The sequence below is a fragment of the Lagopus muta genome, chromosome 7 (genome assembly GCF_023343835.1).
Source record: "Lagopus muta isolate bLagMut1 chromosome 7, bLagMut1 primary, whole genome shotgun sequence".
In the NCBI taxonomy this organism is placed as follows: Eukaryota; Metazoa; Chordata; class Aves; order Galliformes; family Phasianidae; genus Lagopus; species Lagopus muta.
In genome coordinates, this window is record NC_064439.1 from 6,409,440 (window position 1) to 6,428,720 (window position 19,281).

Genomic DNA, 19,281 nt, shown 5'->3' on the forward strand with positions numbered 1-19,281 from the left:
TGGGCAGCTGTTCCACCACCTCATCACTCTCTGTAAAGAACTTCCCCCTGATATCCAACCTAAATCTTCCCTCCCTCAATTTAAAACCATTTAAAACCATTTCACTTTATCGCTTGTTGTGATTTTTCAATGTTTTCCTTTCCTTTTTTTTTAAATGTTTTCAATTAATTGATTCCTATTTCTGGGTAGGCATGAAAAATTAATAAGCAATCACAACTAACTTATAAAAACAAACAGAACTTAAAACAACAACAAAAGAAATAAAATACAAACCAAAAACACAGTACTAAGAGTACTAAAAAAAGAACTGAAAAAAAGATAAATTACAATTATGGATAATAGGTAAAGGCATAATAGGGACAAAATACCAGATAACAACCAGCTATATGAAACAAGAAAGTACCTGGAGAGAAATATCAAAGGACAATGAGTTTTTTGAACTCTGTGGTGCACATTAGCTTTCTGTTTTCCTGTCATGCTGATTACAGAGTTTATTGATTTGTACCCCAGCCTTTCATTATACCAGAGTGTTGTTTTTGTTGTATCTACAAGTCTGGAGACCACAACAGAATCACATCAAGATAAAGGAACAACTGAAATTAAAAAAAAGTCACGTTGGCAAGGAGCCACTATAAAAAACTATTAAAAATTAAATTCAGGATCACTTTGACATGATAGTTGCAATGAAACACTTGAAAACATTTCAGTGAATGCAATTTAAATTTTTAAATCAGTATCACAGAAATTCTAAAATCTTATCTACCTTCTCTGTACACCCATTTGACTAAATTAGTGATATTATTTTCTGCAAATACTTCTAAATTGATTTTAAAGTGCTTTGAATTAGTTATCTTAACTAAACACAGACTTGAATACCTTGATTTAAAAGTCAGTGAAAGTTTATACACATACTAAATAGCTAAATCTTTGCAGGCACTTTCATAGAACCACTTTGTCCTTTCCTGAGGCTTCTCTAGCATGCTAGTGTGCTTTGTATGACGAGCTTAATCAGGAAGGGCGTTTTGCCTTTGGAAAAGTCCTTTAGTTTAAATCCCAAGGACATAAGAGAAGGAACATTTCAGTACATTTTCATTTGTTAATGGAGTATTGTTAGTTATGAGAAAAGTAGCTGAACCTGCATTTCAAGAGATTAAAATATTATACAGGTGCATTGCCTGAAAATTCTTATTTTTTCCCTAAAGCAGCCTTAGTAAAAGAAATGAAAAAGGGAACATTTTCATGAGAAAAATGGAAAACTTCAAATATTGTGGAGTCACAGTTCTCAAACTTACCTGATTTTCAAAGCACTTTGCTGTTTGCTGTTCATGTTTGGAACTCATGGGGAATAACTGTCATTACTGGATTACTGTAGCTTTAGCAAAGCTTCAAGCACAGAATTCAAGAGTATCAGAAAAGTAAACAGAGTAACAATAACCTTACTTTAACAGTGGGCAAATGTGACTGATTTATGCACACAGGAGAGTTCACAATCCTGAAATTCTAGTTCAGAGTTTGTGAGCAAGACACACAATACCTGTGGGGCCACATAACTGCCTAAGGAATATGCTTTACATGATGACTGATCTGCAGGGCCATCTAGTCCAAAATAAACAACACCCTTGGACAATACTTTCCCTCACAATATCAGGGCAATTTGAACAAAAGTTTAGTCAGGCATTGGAACAGGCTGCATGGTGGTGGGGTCATCATTCCTGGAAGTGTTCAAGAAAGGTGTCCAGAAACGTGGTGCTGAGGGACATGGTTCACAGGGCATGGTGGCAATGGGTTGAAAGTTAGACTAGATGATTTCAGAGGTCTTTTCCAGCATTGATGATACCATAAAAATCCTTAGCTGCCTGGACAGTTTTGGGAGTACGTGGGACCTTTGGGGGTCCTACATACAAATATAACATCAAGTGTCTACTTTGTGCAGCCTTCTTAGCCTCACCCCATTCCCAGCAGTGGGCCATTATGGGCACTAGAGCAGAAGGTACAATATATATAGTAAGGGAAATGGGGCCAAAACATCTGAGTCTGGGAGGTCTCTACAGTGCCATGAAAGGCAGTTGTATCAAAGGTGGCCATCGGCCTCTTCCCCCAGGTAATAGCAGTAAGATGAGAAGCAATGGCCTGAAGCTGCACTGGGGGAGATTCAGGTTGGATTTTATGAAAAAAATTAATCTCAGAAAGACAGGTGATGAAGTGGCACAGGGTGGTGGAGTCACCATCCCTGGAGATGTTCCAGAAGTGTGGAGATGTGGCACTGAGGGACAGGGTCAATGGGCATGCTGGGACAGGTAGAGACTAGACCTTAGTTAGACCTTTTCTAACCTTAATGATTCTGTGAGTTATCTCCATGTACAGTGCCACATGTAATAGTTTTCCAGCCCAGCCTCTGAGTTCAGGTTAATTTTGACACCCTTACAACAAACACAAACTTGTTCTCTAACCCCAGGCCCACACAGACACGCTTACCCTGCACACAGCAACCATCACACCCGGCTCTTCCCCAGCACCTCTCAGCCCTTGGAAAGGCCCCCCAGCACTGACAGGAACCTCTGCCCCTTTTGCCTCACAAGCAGAAAGGTTGCGGATGAAAGGGTCTGAGAGGTAAAAGGATAAAAAGGAGAAGCAGGTACCTAAGCACCAGCACTTCTCAAGGTGCAAAACAGGCAAACGAAGAGCAGAAGGCACAGAATGCCACCGAGCGACCAAACACCGCGCACGAACACACACAAGTGAGGGCAAAGCCCTAAAATGGCGGGCGGGGCTTGGCTTCACCACGTGACCTCCCACTTCCCGTCTCAGCGCAGGAATCTCCCGGAAGCCGGAAGCCGGCAGCAGCAAAGGGCGTTACAGAACCCCGCCCCATATAACTGCCCTCCCTAAGGGGAGCGGTGCGCCTCGCTTTTCCTACGGGCCGCTGTCAGTGGGTGAGCTGCCGCCCAGCTGCCCCTCAGAGCGGGCTCCGGGTCCGTGGTGGGCTGGGACAGCTGTTGGTAGGGCTCGCTGTCCCCCTCAGCCTGAGCGCCGAGGCCCTTGTTCAAGCGCAGGGCTCAGGTGGGTGCCTCCCCTCACGCTGAGGTACCGTACGGCCTCCCCGGGCCTCGCCCTTCTGTTAGCGTGGTGCTTTGGAGGCACCCAGCAGTGACAGCGCTGGGAATCGCCCCCTGCGGCACGGGGGTGGGGGTGTTGGTGCTGTCAGGGCAGGGGTGAGCCGGGTGTGTGCTGAGGGAGGCCCAGGGCTGCTGCTGGGTGCCCGTTCTGCTGCTTAGCTTCTCTATCGCCTCTGGAGCTGTCAGTGAGCAGTAAATCGGTGCTATAGGGAGCCTTGCTTATGTTCTTTATGCAGTCTGTTTTATTACTAGGCTGCTCAGAATCCTTCCCTCAATGATTTGGCTTTCAAACCTGCATTTGTTTTTCTGAGCCCAGCTGGTTCAAGTGACATCTGTGTGGCAAAAGCTCAGTCTGGTGTTCAGAGTAGCCCTTGGTAAATCCCCACTGGTTGTTTTGAGTTTTTGGAGAGCCCCTTTAAGCTCAGTGAAAGTGAAACCATCTCAGGGATGCTTGTGGGATTGTCGCTCATAAGTTCTTTTTAAGGATTCTCTTGCCATTTACTTAAGGTGAAATGGTAATTCATTATGAATGTTAAAGTTTTTTAACGGCTATATCTGTGTTATTATTTGTGGAAAGGAAAATGTTCTTTTTATGGAGGCTTGATAAGGGTAAGTTTAATTGGAGACTTTGGTGTTGCTTCCTGGTTCTATAGATGAGCAGATTTACAAAACTGTGAAGTACCAATCTGATAAGAAGGTGAATGACCAGCTTCCAAGTGTCACCTGTATAATTTGTGGACTTAAAGTGTCTAGATGCCTTAAAATAAAGGATATTCTTTTGTTTCTGAAGTTATTGTTAAGTGGAAATATAGTGATGGTTTGGTTGTTCAGCACATCCTGAAAATTGCAAAAAAAATGATTGTATTTCAGCCTGGAGAAAAGAAGGCTGCAAGGTGACCTCATTGCAGCCTTTCAGTACCTAAAGGGAGCCTACAAACAGGAGGGGAGTCAGCTCTTTGAAAGGGTAGGTAACTGCAGGACAAGGGAAATGGTTTTAAGTTGAGGGAGGGGAGATTAGGTTGGATGTCGGGGGAGTTTCTTTACCATGAGAATGGTGAGGTGCTGGAACAGCTGCCCAGAGAGGTTGTGGATGTCTCATCCCTGGAGGTGTTCAAGACCAGGTGGGATGGGGCCCTGAGCAGCCTGGGCTGGTATTGAATGGGGACATTGGCAGCCCTGCCTGTGGAGTGGAAGGGTTGGGGGTTGAGGGGGGAAGGGTTGGAGCTTCATGATCCTTGAGGTCCCTTCCAACCCAGGTCATTCTGCGATTCTGTGATATGGAATTTATGTGATGTGTTTTGGGAAAACTGCACTTTAATACCATCTTTTGGAAACTGGATATGTTTGTTCCTTTCTGCTTGCAAATGCATGTTTTGTTTTGGCCCTGAAGTAATAACAGCATTTCAGTGAGAAGAAGAATGTGTGTTTTCTCACCTGGTTTGATCAGACACTATGTGAACTACAGGAAACAAACTGGAAGGGTTTTTGAAGCACCTGCTGCTCAGCTGTCGTGGCCTTTTGCTTGAAGAGTCTTTATGGCATTCAGAGGTTCTTTGTATCTCACCAAAACTGCAGTTGAGATAAGATTAACTGATACATTTAACTGACTTTTTTTTTTTACCTACATTTTTTTGCTCATTAAGTGTGCCCTTCTGAACAAGGAACAGGCTTTGAATCTGGACACAAGGGCAGTGATTTCTGATTCTTCTCTTTTTTCCCCCCATTTTCTTGAGAGCTCTGTGCTGATAAACAAGAACAAGAAAAAATGAACCCACTCTTAAAGAAAAGTGACAGTTTAATCAGTTTTCAATGCCCGTAACTTAAATGTCTTTCTATATAAATTAACAGACATCTCCCATATGATTCCTGGTGTGCAAGAGCCAAGTCATAAGTAAATAGATTTTCTTTGTGGTGTGGTTTTTTGTTTTTTTTTTTTTCTTCCAAGATCATCTTATCCTCCTTTCCTTACCCTCTCTCTGCCTTCTCTATTCCTTGTTATAGAAAATATAGAGGTTGGAATAGGTCCCTAAGGTCATTCAGTCCAATCAACCACCTGTCACCAATATTTCCCATCAAACCACATCCCTCAGTACGACATCTAAACATTTCTTGAACACCATTTTTTTTTTTTTTTAATGGATTTTTTTTTCAGGGAAATGCTGGTTTACTCAGAGGTAACTGCTTTTTCTCAACTGAATGTAACTTGTGATGAGTTCAGCCTAAATTGTCACCTGTGAGCCAGGGAATTGCTCTTTTCGGCGCACTGCCAACTTGTCCCTAGTGATGGGTGCTTCTTTGCCTGCTGCAGATCTACAGTGCACATCACATTGAATCTCAGTCTCTGTACTTTATGTTGCTTGTGCTCTTTGTGCTTTTTCTGCAGTGGGAGTGGGAAGAACATATCGTGGACTATGGGAAGTGACAAGCTGCTATTTCATCACTGTGATAGCAGGGTTTTACAATACCTTTTCATGATAGTATTAAATGTGGTTTCTTGCCAAATGATTGAGATCTGAGAGGGGAAGCATGGATCTTGGCACTGATTTCATTTGCTGGAGGGATGAGGACGTTGTGTTATGGTCTTCTCATGGGGAAGCTTGTGGGACTGAGATGTTTCTTCTTGACATCTCTTTTCTGTCTTCCAAAAGAGTCATAACTTGTGTTCAACCAGTGGCTGGTGGAGAAAAGCAGGAAGGCAGAGGCATAGCACAGACACGTTTTGCAGAGGGATTGGAATGAGCAGCTCTTTCCAGGGCAGGAAAGAATAGTTTTGTCATGGATTTTGAAGAATCAATGTGTTCTGCAATTATAGCTTATATGAGAGGTTAGGAAGAGATTTCCTGCCACAAAATACTAAATTGGGGGGGTTCCTGAATTGTCTATGTTCCAATTTTTGATAGTAGTTTTGTTTCCCCACCACAATGTGTTTCATTCTCAATGGTATTTTTTGCTTGTTTGCTTTTCTTTAAAAGAATGGCACAAAAGAAGTATTTGATAGCAAAGCTGACAAGTTGCTTAAGAGAAGACAAAATTCAGCTGTGGAAACCACCGTATACAAATGATAAAAAAGAAGCTGGTGAAGAGATGAAGGTAAATATTCCATCTGAGCTGGTGTCATGTGTCCTCCAGTCGTATTACTGGTGCATTTCACCAGATTTTTCTTGCTGTTTTCTTAGGAGCTTGTCCAAAAATATTCATCCAAGCTGAAAATCAATCAGAATGATGCAGAGAATATGCTGGAAGAAATACGGTGTAAAGCAATTGAGCGTGGAACAGGAAATGAAAATTATAAAGTGACTGGGATTGCAAGACTTGATATACATCTGCCTCGGAGGAAAGTAAGTGATGTTGGAGAAAAGCTGGGAGAAGTAACTTTATTATGGCCTTCTGAGTTCTAGTTATACATCCAGTGCAAACGTGTTCTTCCTCAACTTGTTTGGGTGCTTTGCATGATGAATCTGTGTTTGATATTAAAAAAATAATAATGGTGGAGGTGGGGAGGGAGAAGAAGTTATGTAGATATAGTTTTAGTTCCTCAGATATATGGGAATATCATGAAGAGGGGATATAGTGTTGGGTGACTAGTAATTGTCTTCCTTGTAGGATTTAATGAGAAATGATCTTTCAATTAAGAAAAGTAAATTAGATTTGAGTCTGTCTAGTTCAATTTAATTTCTTCTGACTTAACTGTTCATGTTAGTAATAAAGAGCAGATTTTTTTTTTCAGTTGTAAAATACCTAAAGTTGCATTAGCAAATGAATATCACTTTATTACCACAGCTCTTGTTTCAATGACAGCTTTAATTTTTTAAGAAGTCCCCTTTCTTTTTAATTGCAATGACCAAATTGAATGCTCTGTCATCTTAAATGGTGTATGGCTGATATAAAATAGTCCTCCTGTAGCTTTTAACCATGGCACATGGCAGTGCTCTTACAGTGATTTATACTGTAACTGTTCTAGACCTGGCAGCTAACTAAACCTCCAGTGTCTGAACTTGGAAAGGTATGATTTTCTGTTATGATGGTACTCATCTATTTTAAGTGAGGTTCCAAACAATTTGCCCCTTACATCCAGGCTTCAGCCTTTAGTTTCCTGCATAAAACATACCACAGTAATGAAACTGGTGTCACTCTGATTGCTGTGCTGGATTCTGAGGCTGCATCTACCCTGCTCAGCTAAACTTTAGTCAGCTAAAGCCCACTGGCTGTTCCGCAGTCACAGCTGTTTGCATCCTCTCTGAAGCAGCTCTGCCCAGGCCACCTGCTGTTCTGCCAAGCAATGGTCAGGCACAAGGTGAGGGACTGATCTCCATCAGTGGTTTGGATACAGCTGTGCTGTTTTGAAGGCTGAGAGGATTCAGTTCTATGGATGTGAGCTGCTTTACAGGACAGAGAACAGCTCTTGGTTAGGTTCTCACCAGTACAGACAAAGCCAGTGTCTGGCAAACACAATTGCCATCTTAGATCACTTTCTAGTTTTGGTTCTGAGTGAGAGCAGCATCTTCCCCAAAGCTGTGTATCTTGATCTGCTCAAACAGTCGAACTTCTTTGCTTAGGGACACTTAAAGGTTGCATTCATCTTTGCAGCAGCAGCAGTGAGTGGTGACTCTGGAAAAGGATAATATATTTCTGCTGAAGATGGTGATCTTCAGAGATAACCTGTATTTCAGAAGGTTTCTTTTTCCACTGAATGCTTGAAAAAACACAATCATAGTTGTTCTTTCTCCTTGCAGTGAAAATTAATTAGCAGGGAATGTGACAGGCTAAAGGCAGCAGTTGTTAAGTATTTGCCATGCAGTTAAAACAAACAAATAGTCTGCTAATTCCTTTCTTCTATGCTGCTGGGCACGAGGGAATTAATTCATTTCAAATCCCAGTTTATCTAATCTGGGAGCAGGCACAGTAATAGGAATTAATCATAACTTCACCAGTCACAGGTGAGTGGCATAATTACAGAGCAGAGTTAAGATTGGAAGCACATAATTAAATCAGTTTAAATTGTTTGGGTCTGAATTTGGATTTATCTAACTATCAATCTTGTGCATTAGTAATGCTTATTTTTAGCAGTGGATAGCAGTGTATGCTCCCTGCCTGGAAATTAATAGTATGTATGCCAAGTAGTAACCCTGTTAACATGATTCTTATTTGAAAAAGAAACTGCAGTTGTTAGAAAGCAGTTAATGTAAAAAAATGCCCGAAGTGCTATGATACATTCTTTTCCTTTCTTCCTCCATTCTTCCATCCAATATAATCACTACAGAGCAGAAAAGTCCCACTGGAAACTAGCCTGTTCATCACTGGCAAGGAGCTCAGATCACAGTAAGTGTAATCACCTTTGGTTCTTGTCTTAGTACTGTGTGACAGTGTGCTGCTTCACAGAAATGCAGGCAGTGCACTATTGTTGGGTTCTCTTAAGTTTTTCTTACTGTTTGTTGTGTCTGAGTAGGCTGTACAGCATTCCTGGATAGGGCAGTTCTTCATTTAAAAAGTGGCAGCTCAACACAGAAAAAAGGAAAGTTAGTAGTGGAAATGACTCCTTTGTAAGTCATCAGCAAGTACCAGAGGAGGCAGCAGTGATCAACACTGTTTGTAGTGAGGCAGGTCCTCTAAATAGTGAACCAGCTTCTCTTTTGTGGTTTGGTGTGTTGTTTGTTTGTTTGTTTTTAACCCAACTAAAATCAGATTCTTTTTTGCCTATTTTGCTTTTCCCTTTCTGTATCCCATCTTTTGCCTGTATGGCATAGAAAGCTTTGTGATGATGTTATTTTAACTTTTAGCAGCCTTTCATAGCCAAATGTTAAGCCAGTTATTAACATAGTTGTTTTCAAGTTTTACCACTGTTCTATTAGAAATGCTGTTTGTGCTTGTAAATTTGTATTCATAAATGCAATGATTTATTTCACAGGATAGCACAAGAGCATGCATTACAAGAAAATGCTATCAAAATAATCATAAATAAGAAGCAGCTCGACCTGGGTATGTATTTCTAGTCAAGTGAACTGTCTCCAGTTGAGTGTACTTCTGTGTTTGTCTTTCAGTTTATTGCTTCTCAGAAGCAAACTTGTTTGCAATTTTTTTTTAATGTGAAAAATCTCCAAGGAATTGCAGTTCTATTTGCCAGTCTCTGCTCTAAGGTGAAGGTAATAAATAGTAATGATCAAAGTACTCAGAACTATTGATTATAGGAATCCCTTAATAAATGCTGAAAACCTATTTTCTGAAGCGTTGAAATACCCAGAATGGATTTTAACAAAAACAAATAAATTTCCCCAATCCACACTACATAGCTGCACATTCAGAAATTTGTTTGTAATGTGTTACACATGCTAATTCCCACAATGTGTTTGAAACACTGAACAACAACTACTTTCTTTTTTTGTTGGTTACCTGAGCAGCTGACATATTTCTTCCCTTGGAAGAAGTCAGAGCTACTTAGAGCCATGAAACTGATAAGAACTTGGATTTAATTTCCATTTCCTCTGTCCTGGTATTGTTGTGATGTGTGATACTGGATGCCTTGTTTAACCCCACATTATTCTAGTTTTTGCCTGGAGATCAATTAATTGCAATAGAAACACTTGTGTTTCTTGAGTGCTTAGGGGAAAAACCCATACCAGTCATTTTAAAAGCATTTCTTAAATGCAAATGTGCTTCTGATTTGAGTTTCTGTGGAAGATGTCAGTAATTTACAGTGATCATGACTGAATACTTGGATCTGTTACTGATTGTAGTTCACCAGTATAATGCAAGCAAGGTAAGGGGCTGTTGAGATTGTTGTTTTGTTTCTTTCCCAGTAGCACTCCAATGTAAAATGGTTTCTTCACAAATAAAGTATGAGAAATGTGATCCTAATACTGTGTTTTGCAGGAAAAACCCTTGAAGATCAAGGTGTAACACACAATGCAAAAGTGATGGTACTTCAACTGGAACAGAGTGATGAGGAAACTAAAAGGAAAGTTCACGAAGAAGAACTTCAGCGCAAGAAAGAAAAAGACATCAGTGAGAAGATGCAAAGAACTAAGAAGGGTTTGGAAATCCTAGCAGAGAGAGGTAGGGCAGGTTGGTGTGGGAGTGGGGAGCTGGGCATCTTGCAGATCATCTCTGTAGCATTTCAGCATGCAGAATGCCTGCACTGTCACTTCAGTTTATACTCTTGTAGTTTTCTACCAACTTGAAAACTGAGTTGATTAAAACTTCCTCTTCTAATTATTACACAAGTGGAATGCTAGAAAATATTTTACACTTGCTGAAGGATATAATATGAATCAATTATTATGTAATTGGCACTTGACAGCTAAGGATCTGACAACTCTGAGAGCAGGCTTTAAACTTATTGTTCACATAAGCACAGTGGAATAATGTATGATAAGTCTTACACACTTTTTTGTAGTTTACCTCAGATATGACTGTGTAACCATGGTTACATTGTGCAGAACAGCTCACTTGTCATTCTGATCTATAATGTGGTTGTTCTTTTCTCATTGTGTTTGATGTCAGCTGCCTGCAACTGTGGATTAAGTCAAAGGGATATGGTCAATTTAACAGTAATCTTTCAAAATGAGATTAAGTGTGTCTGTGAATTGCACTGCTAGATGATGAACTTAAATCACTTCTCTATTTTACTGCTTCGAAAATCCACAAACAAGAAACTGAAACTGAATATGCAATGAATTCATGCCAAATGCATAAATAGTATGTGAACAAAGCTGCTTTCAGCCTACTGTAATACCAGATTTCGAACAAAAAAAGGAAGTGAGTCTTTTTATTGACTTAAGGGGTAATTTAGACCCCAGCCTTTGAATACTGCATAGGGCCTCTTTAAGATACTACTAGCTGTCATTTATAGCAAAATGCCAGAGTATGACAGAGTCTTTATATAGTGTCCTCAAAGGCTCAAGGCTCTGTGTGAAGCAACATGAAATACAAAAAGAATCTACCAAACCTTTTGTTTCACCTGAGGAAAATTGCAGGGCAGAAGCTTTTAGCCTCTGTAAACTCCTTAATCGTCTTTTGTTTGGAAGAAAAGCATCCTTTTTAAATCTAATGTAAGTGAAAACAAAAAATTAATAGAACAGTCATAAACTTCAAAGACATTGGGAAAGGATAGAATCATAGAATCACTGAGGTTGGAAAAGACCTCCAAGGTCATCTTGTCCAACCATGCTCTTACCACCGGTATGTCCCCACTAAACTGTGTCTTGAGCACCTCCAGGGATGCTGACTCCACCTCCCTGGGCAGCCTCTGCCAGTTCCTGACCACTCTCTTGAAGAAATTTTTCTGAATGCCCAGCCTGAATCTCCTCTGGAGATTCAAAAAAATGGGCCCTAAAATGCTTCATGCTTGGCCAGCTGAGGCTGGTGGTGGTAGGTCTGTCTAAAAACAGACTTCATGTAATAGAATCATAGAACAGCTTAGAGTGGAAGGGACCTTGAAGGTCATCCAGTTCAGCCCCTGCCATGGACAGGGCTGCTGGGGCCCCATCCTACCTGGCCTTGAGCAACTCCTGGGATGGGCTATCTGCAGCCTCCCTGGGCAGCAGTGCCAGTGCATCCCCACCCTCCGAGTACAAAATTTCTTCCTATCATCTAAGCTAAATTTCCCCTTTCAGTTTAAAGCCATTCCCCCTTGTTCTATCACTCTCAGACCATGTAAGAAGTTGGTCCCCTTCCTGCTTGTAAGCTCTCCACAAGTTCTGGAAGCCTGCAATGAGATCTCACTGGAGCTTTCTCTTCTCCAGGCCGAACAAGCCCAACCCCCTCAGCCTTTCTTCATGGGTGAGGTGCTCCAGCCCTTTTGTAATTCACGTTTTTTGTTGTTGTTTGCTTTGTTGTTTGACTGTGTACTTAATGACATAAACTTATGGCAACAATGGTGTTCTTTTAGGAGGTGGTACTTACAACTAAGACTTGCTTTTTCTTATGTTTCAGAGGAGTACTTGGATGCAGATACTACTCCATATCTAGATATAGCTAATCAGACTGGGAGGTCAATCGAGATTCCTCCTCAAGCCAAAAAAGTAGGTAAAATTTATCTTACTGAGCTAATAAGACACTTGACAAATCAGGCTTTAAGAAGCTATTTCAAATATAGCATTGAAATACACTAGGGCTTTCTGGGGATATACACTGGGTCAGCTAGATATTTGCTTAATAAAAATAATTTTGAAATGGAAATGAAGTATAACTCTGCAATTGAGGTACTTTAGCCATCTGAAGACGGCCCCCTAACTGCTGATCTAATTGCAGGTTTAATCTTGCATAGGCCCCAGTGTTGTCAATGTCTTTTTTTTTTTCTTCAGTTTTGTTTTTAAGATGGGTTTTAACTTTGTTTCCTAGCACCTGAATTTTGATTGCTGTAGGGCCACATGAAATTAGCTTGTTCATTAGGCTCAGTCAACTTCAGCTGGAGGCAAAATGAGCCTTGCAAAGTCAGACTTCTAAAAAGTAGTTTTGAGATCTTCTGCACTGTGACCCATCTCAGATTTAAATTTGCTCCCTGTTCAAACCTCACATTCCCAACTGAAAGTCTTTGGCCAGGTGCATGCAGTCATTACAGTAGGAGTGACACACCTGATGTTGGCTGCTGAAGCAGAAGAATGGCAGTAACACTGTCTTTTTGAAGATAAGAAATGTTTACAAATGTAACAATAGGAAAAAAAATATAGGGGAGGGGAAGCAACAACAAGCAGACCCCCAGCATGTTAACTGCTGCTCTAGCATCTGCTGAGGCACACTGTTTTCTGACTCATCTGGAGTTTCTGGATGATTGGAAAAAATAGCCGTCCTTTCTCAGAATGCAGATTGTTCTGATGAGAGCTAAAGAGCCTAAAAGTTAAAGCATCAGATGTATGGAACTTGGGTGAGAAGAACTACTGCAGGTTGTGACTGTCATTACTGCAATTGCCATCCTGCAGGAACTAGAGAGTTTTCCTGCCACGATCAAGATATAATTATCAGTTCTGAGGTTTCACAGGAAGTGAATCACAAGAGTTATACAAGATAGTTCTAATAGTAAAGCAAAACAAGCTTGGTACTGTTAGAATGTGTGGGACTTGCAAAATGCTTAGCTTATCTCTTGTTACTGAGAATCAATCTGTGGTTTTAGTTTTAGAATAAATTTGGTGCTTCACTTCATGTGTCAGTAACATTTGTTGCTTTTTTTTTCCTAGACAATATATTATTAAATGAGATAAAAATATCAAGCAGTGTGAAATAATGACTCTTACTGAACTGATACAACGGTATTTTTCTAGGAAGAACAAGGAGTCTAATGGATTACCTACATCATTATTTTTAGTCATAAAAGAGAGCTGAGGGGAGTACAGAAATGACTTGATGCATTTTTTTTCTAGGCACTTCTGCTGGCAATGGGTTATCATGAAAAGGGCAGAGCATTATTGAAAAAGAAGGAATATGAAATAGCTCTGCCATATTTGTTGGATGCTGATAAACATTTCTGGTAAGAACCTTTTGAAGTATTTATATCTGGCTTTCCTGTACTGTCAGCCAAATATAGGAACACTATTAGCCCTGGCTACATGTGTAAATCAGGGCCTCTTTTGCCCAGGATTACTTCTCACCCTCTCTGCAGTTGGGAAATAGCAGGAGAAGCCTCTGACTTTTGGTGACAGGTGGCTTCGTGTAGAACAGCTGAAACAGATACAGCCACTGGGCCATTTAGTCTGTCATATTACATAAACAGAAACTGTCATTAATGTATGAGGCTATAAATTGCTGTAGCTTGGGAGGCAGATGCATGTACTCTTTTGCAATCACTCCTGTAAGGAATAATTTCTGAAAAAGGTGGAGCAGAACACAGAGGTCAGTAACCATATTGGAGTTCCTGCTGGTAATCTAATTTGCTGTCAGCAGTCAGAACCCTAAGGTGCTAATGTTGAGGAACCCCCTCCCCAAAGTAATGTCCTCTTCTGCTTCTCATCTGCACTCATAAATAAGGAGACTCACACAGATCCTAGTGTATTCACTTGCAGTGAAGCAGATGATTGATCTCTGTGGTCTTAAAGGTTATAGAGTGCTTAATTCTATCCTGCTTTTATATGGATGCTGTCTTGAAATAGTTTAAAAAAAAAATATTGTGGCTATCATAGTTTTTTGGGAAGAAGTGTTATCAAGAATGTCCTATGTATTAATGAAAGTGATGGACAACAGTGTTCTCTTAAAGTTCCACTGGCTTCAGTTTGCTGCCTCAAATATGAAGCACATGCTTCCTCAATGAATTGAGTGTATGTAAGTGAGTGTATGCATTTGAGTACATATGAGTATGTGTACTCCTAGCCTGTTATTTTGTTAGTGTCAAAAGGCAAACAACCACTGCCCTAAAAAAACCAAATGTTTTGTTTTCCCAGTGAGTGCAGCACGGAGCTGCTGAACACAGTTGATAACTATGCAGTCCTGCAGCTGGATATAGTGTGGTGCTACTTCCGCCTGGAACAGCTGGATTGCCTGGATGATGCAGAGAAAAAGCTGACCACAGCCCACAGGTGCTTCCAGAGGTGCTATGGGGAGAACCATGAAAGACTTATTGATATCAAGGTATGCTGGTTTTATTAAACAAGGGTGGTTTTGTTGTGGTGGTTTGGTTTTGTTTTTTTTTTTTTCTTGCATTGATTCACTTACTGTTCAAATATTCCAAGGCTCTCTTCTAGTTTAAAGCTTTCTTGTGCTTCCTTAGCTGGTTATGTCATTGTGTCATTGTGAAAGCAATGGGTTTGACAACGAGGTCACAGCAAATATGTTTATACGTGTAGATTTTGCTGTGGCACTTCATTTACATACTGAGCTTTGCATATTAGTGACTAAAATTTCATTAAAGATGTATAATGTTCTATTGATAATGGATGTTCTAACATATGCTTACCCCCCTGTCCCCTGTGTTTAACAATCCTTTAGGGAAGCTATGGCCGTGAGAAGGTTTTATTTCTACGGCTTTACCTTCTTCAGGGAATAGGACACTATCACAGTGGCAGAGAAAAGGAGGCTGCTGAGTACATCCAGAAGGTGAGGCACCATTAGGGAGAGCTTTCAAGTTGTTTGCACTAGGAACTTACTGAAGGAAATATGCTCCTGTGTTTGGACTGTGCCTTCTACCTGTTCATTGCTTACAGGAAAATGGGGAGATTTTGTTTTCCATTTGTATGTTAGCAGCAGTGTTAGTGATGTCACGTTGTTCACTTTACACACAGGCATCTCATTTGTATGAAGAACTGTACATAGATCCAGAAAAGGTTTATCAACTGTCATTCCTGGGCTTTTCTGAACAGGAAGCTCGCCTTGCCCTGCGAGCGTGCCATGGGAATGTGGAGCATGCTGCCAACCTTATTACCAACAGGAGAGAGGTATGGGGCAGTAAAAGCATTAAACCAAGGATTCTATTTGTTGGGGTGTCCCTAAGATCATGTTTTGCGTAACTAGTACACCATAATGCTAAATTAAGGACTTAAATTATCATGCTTTGGCACTGTTAGTGTGACTAACAGCTTGACATCTGCTGCCACAAGTTTGAAACCACAACTTAATAGAAGTGTTTGGACTTGGAAAATTCAAGAGGGGAGAAGGCTGTGTTGTGCTGAAGTATAAGTAGCTGACAGTGTTGGCCATACTTGAAGTGCCTGAAATTACATTTGGTAAGTAGAGGTGGTATTTTAAGACTTCAGACAGTGAAATGTGGATAGAAAAGTCAAATGGCTGTGAGATCTTGTTGGCTATGTGCCCAGCCCTGACTGTGTGTCCTTGGCAGGTCTTGTCCACATATCCATCTGCCAAGCTGGTTTATCGCTTACTACAAGGGCCTATAATAGCTGTGATAGTGTAGGATTAGATCTGCTGAGACTTCAGAACAGAAGCATGGCTGCAGTGCTTGCTCATGGGAATACAAATCACTTTAGTGATCACTGTCTGGCAGTGAAATCTGTATTTAAAATACTAAGTTCTTTTTCCTCAAGAAATCCAAGTTCAAAAGAAGTAAATCCAAGAAACCCCTCATGCACAGGGGAAGGTGGAAGCAATCCCATGCACAGTTAGCTTTGTAATGGCTGTGTTCTTGCAGGAAAAGGCACAGATAAGGAGGGAGGAGAGAGCTAAAAGAAGGCAGCGACTGGAAGACATAAACACCTTGAAAAGTATGGGCTACTCAGAGCGAGCTGCTCAAGTAGCCCTTCATCATGCACAAGGAAACCTGGACCAAGCTTTTAAGGTAAGATTTCCAGGAGTAGTGCTTTTATACAAAAAAAAAAAAAAGTATTCTTTTAGAATTGCTTAGCAGATTCTTATTTTCTGCTTTCTGTATTGGTGAGTTTGTACCCTTCTTTTGAACTGTAATGACCAAAGTTCTACTTCCTGACCTGGTGAATCAGACACTAAGATGGTTGAGGTTTTGCTTGTACACACTTCTCCATTTTGAGGACTAATGTAACTGTGTTGCCCTGTTCTGATCCCTCTCCATTTTACTACAGTTTATTCTGGACAATCCAGAGTTACTGTTGGAAAACGATGATGATGATTCTGCAGCCTCAGACCAGTTTCAGGTTTCCCAAGAAAGTATTGACCAAGTAAGTCAAATCTTTTTCTTTCTGAGGAGTTGGTAGCCTTGTTTCTGAATTATACCTTCAACCATGCTGGATCTTTCTTAAGCAAAGCTGTGGAAATTGTCTTTGTCCCACGTGCCTCATACGCTGTCACATTTCCATCGTCTTGCATCTGCTCTTCACAGCAAAGTCACACTTGGGCTGAAGTGTAATTCCTGTCTACTTCCTGCCCTTCACACCAATAAGTGGTGCACAGGTTCTGAAGGAAGTACAGGCATTCTAGTGCTCTTACTCTAAAAAAGACATCAGAGAAGAAATGTATTCGAGTATATAAACATATTGCAGTGCACTTGGGAAAGAGATGACATCTGTCTTTCTCATCATGGGCCATCTGAAAAGCTCTTCAGTAGCTAGTGTGGCTCGATAGTTTAATGTCAGGCAGGAAAACTGCATTGCATAGAAAAGATAAATAATAAATGCACGCTCCTGGAATGCTGGAGTGCTTTGAAGTTCCCTTTGAAAACTGAAGAGCTGGCCTGATGTTAAACAAGAGGCTCTTGATTTTGCTCAGCGTTCCCATTCCTGTAATAGGTCACTGCCCTGTTGTTAGCTATTCCAGTAAACCACACTCAGTGTCCTGGAATTCCTGGTATGCAACGCTTTCCTCTGCGCAAGGGGAATGACTGTCAGATTCCTGTCAGTCACTGATGCTGACTGAGCTTGAATTTCTTTATTTCTGCCCCTTGTAGCTGATGTACATGGGATTCAGCCAGGAGTCAGCAAAGCAAGCTTTAAAGGTCTTTAAAGGCAACATCCACTTAGCTTCCCAGACACTGGCTCATTATGGGGGAGTTCTGCCAGATTCACTTCAGCTATCTCCAGAGGGGTCCAGTCTGTCAGAGGAATCAACTTCATCTAAAGACTCACCCACAGAGTCTGCAAGTAAGAAATGCTGCATGCAACAACTAAGAGAGAGCAGGAGGCTATTCTGCTTCTTGTACAAATGGATGATGTGATTTCTGCTTACACTGTTTGTAGAGGGCTTTGAGTTAGGCCTCAGACTGATTTCCTTGGTACTGTAGTTACCGACAAGGCAGACATTAGCCCCGGGTAAGCTACAGCCCCTACAATCAGTCCTGGCCATTTATGATCTATAAGGGGTGTAGTGTCAGCTGAAGGCACACAAGACAGATGTAGCCTAGAAGGAAAGGATAACCTTCAGAGGCATCCAGGGAGAAACTGAAAGGAGTGGCTGCTGACTTAGCCATGCCTTTAGCATGCACAGCAGGAGGCCTTGGGTATCTCCATCATATCACTGAGGAGGAACACACTGCCCTTTGTAGCCCACAGATAATTCTAGCTTTTCCCATCTAACTGAATTCATTCATACTAATTAAGTCTAAAAATGAATCAGCCTCTCCCTGCCTGTACTCTCAGAGAGTCTTAAGACTCTCTGGCTTCCTGGACTTAGTGCTGAAAATTTTTGGCTTGTTAATGCCTGATCTTTTATTTATTTATTTATTTTTATTGCCATGAAGTTTTATTCCAAATGTGTGATACAGAAGCTGATCTGACCACATACCCTTTATCTTGATAGAGCTGTAACTGATACTTGCATTAGCAAAGAGGAAACTCATACTTTGTCTCGTATTAGCTGCCAGAGCTCAAGCAATCCCTGTTGTACAACTAAGGGCTTTCCTGCAGCTTTAAGTAGAGGGAAAATTGGCCATCCTGCAATAACTGGTAGAGCAATTTTAAAATAAGAGGTAGTTTGTAGTAATTGGCTCTTGCAGAGAAATTCACGCTGCTGAAAGAGGGAAAGTATAAACTTCTTTCAGCAATGAAACCACTGCTGACTTTATTTCTTTTCTAATTGAAGGTTCTTCTAGTTCACCAACAGATGAAGACATGGAGACTGATGCAGTCAATGAAATCCTGGAGGATATTCCTGAACATGAGGAGGATTATCTGGATTTAACACTGGAGGAGGAGGAACAGATCATTCATGAATACTTATCCTACATAGAAGTACCACAGCATTAAATCTCATTATCTTGACTTCAGTTACACATTTTTTCCCTTGACAAATTGAGTTTGGATTCTAAATGCATCTTCAGCTTATTTCTTACTAAACGCCTTGAAGTCAGTTAAGCTGTAGGTGAAACACATAATTCCTACTTATTTATAAATCTGCTTAAAGCCTACATCTGTGGTACACTGTAATTTATTGTCCTAGCAAAAAGATAGAAACATTTATTTTCAGAAGAAAATTTAATAGAACTTAACTATATTTTTATTGTGAAAAAGTGATTCACTTAGTATACAGGCAAATAAGCATTTCTACATCACTTAAAGATGTCAACTTTGATGCAATCTGTGTAAAGAAGAGACCTGGCTAATGAGGTTAGAGAGGTATCCACCTATGTACTGTTTTTTTTTCCATCTGGAAGATTGCTGAGAGTCATTGATGTGTCTGTTATGCATGGATTTATACTGCATTCTGCTTCTTGCTTCATGCAGATGTTACACAGGCAATAAAGATAACCATGTGCTGCTTCAGCTTCTAGTAAGAAGTCTTCTGTCCTTTGCTCTTAAAAAGCAGTAGGAGCTGCCACATCCCA

The 19,281-nt window shown here is 40.7% G+C and overlaps 1 protein-coding gene across 3 annotated transcripts; it reads left to right on the top strand.

Moving 5' to 3' along the window:
* Positions 1–2,824: 2,824 nt before the first annotated feature.
* Positions 2,825–19,219, top strand: NUB1 (negative regulator of ubiquitin like proteins 1). Of its 3 annotated transcripts, XM_048951495.1 has the most exons (16): positions 2,825–3,060; positions 3,987–4,080; positions 6,089–6,206; positions 6,293–6,454; positions 8,377–8,435; positions 9,022–9,092; positions 9,984–10,166; positions 12,045–12,133; positions 13,469–13,575; positions 14,483–14,669; positions 15,027–15,134; positions 15,320–15,472; positions 16,183–16,329; positions 16,589–16,684; positions 17,410–17,602; positions 18,540–19,219. In XM_048951495.1, the coding sequence occupies exons 3-16, from the start codon at positions 6,090–6,092 to the stop codon at positions 18,701–18,703; spliced, it is 1,836 nt and encodes a 611-aa protein (XP_048807452.1). In that variant the 5' UTR covers positions 2,825–3,060; positions 3,987–4,080; position 6,089; the 3' UTR covers positions 18,704–19,219. The 3 variants fall into 3 exon arrangements, with proteins under 3 accessions (XP_048807452.1, XP_048807451.1, XP_048807453.1); XM_048951494.1 differs by lacking the exon at positions 3,987–4,080; XM_048951496.1 differs by lacking the exon at positions 3,987–4,080 and having other exon boundaries at positions 2,911–2,933.
* The last annotated feature ends 62 nt before the right edge of the window (positions 19,220–19,281 follow it).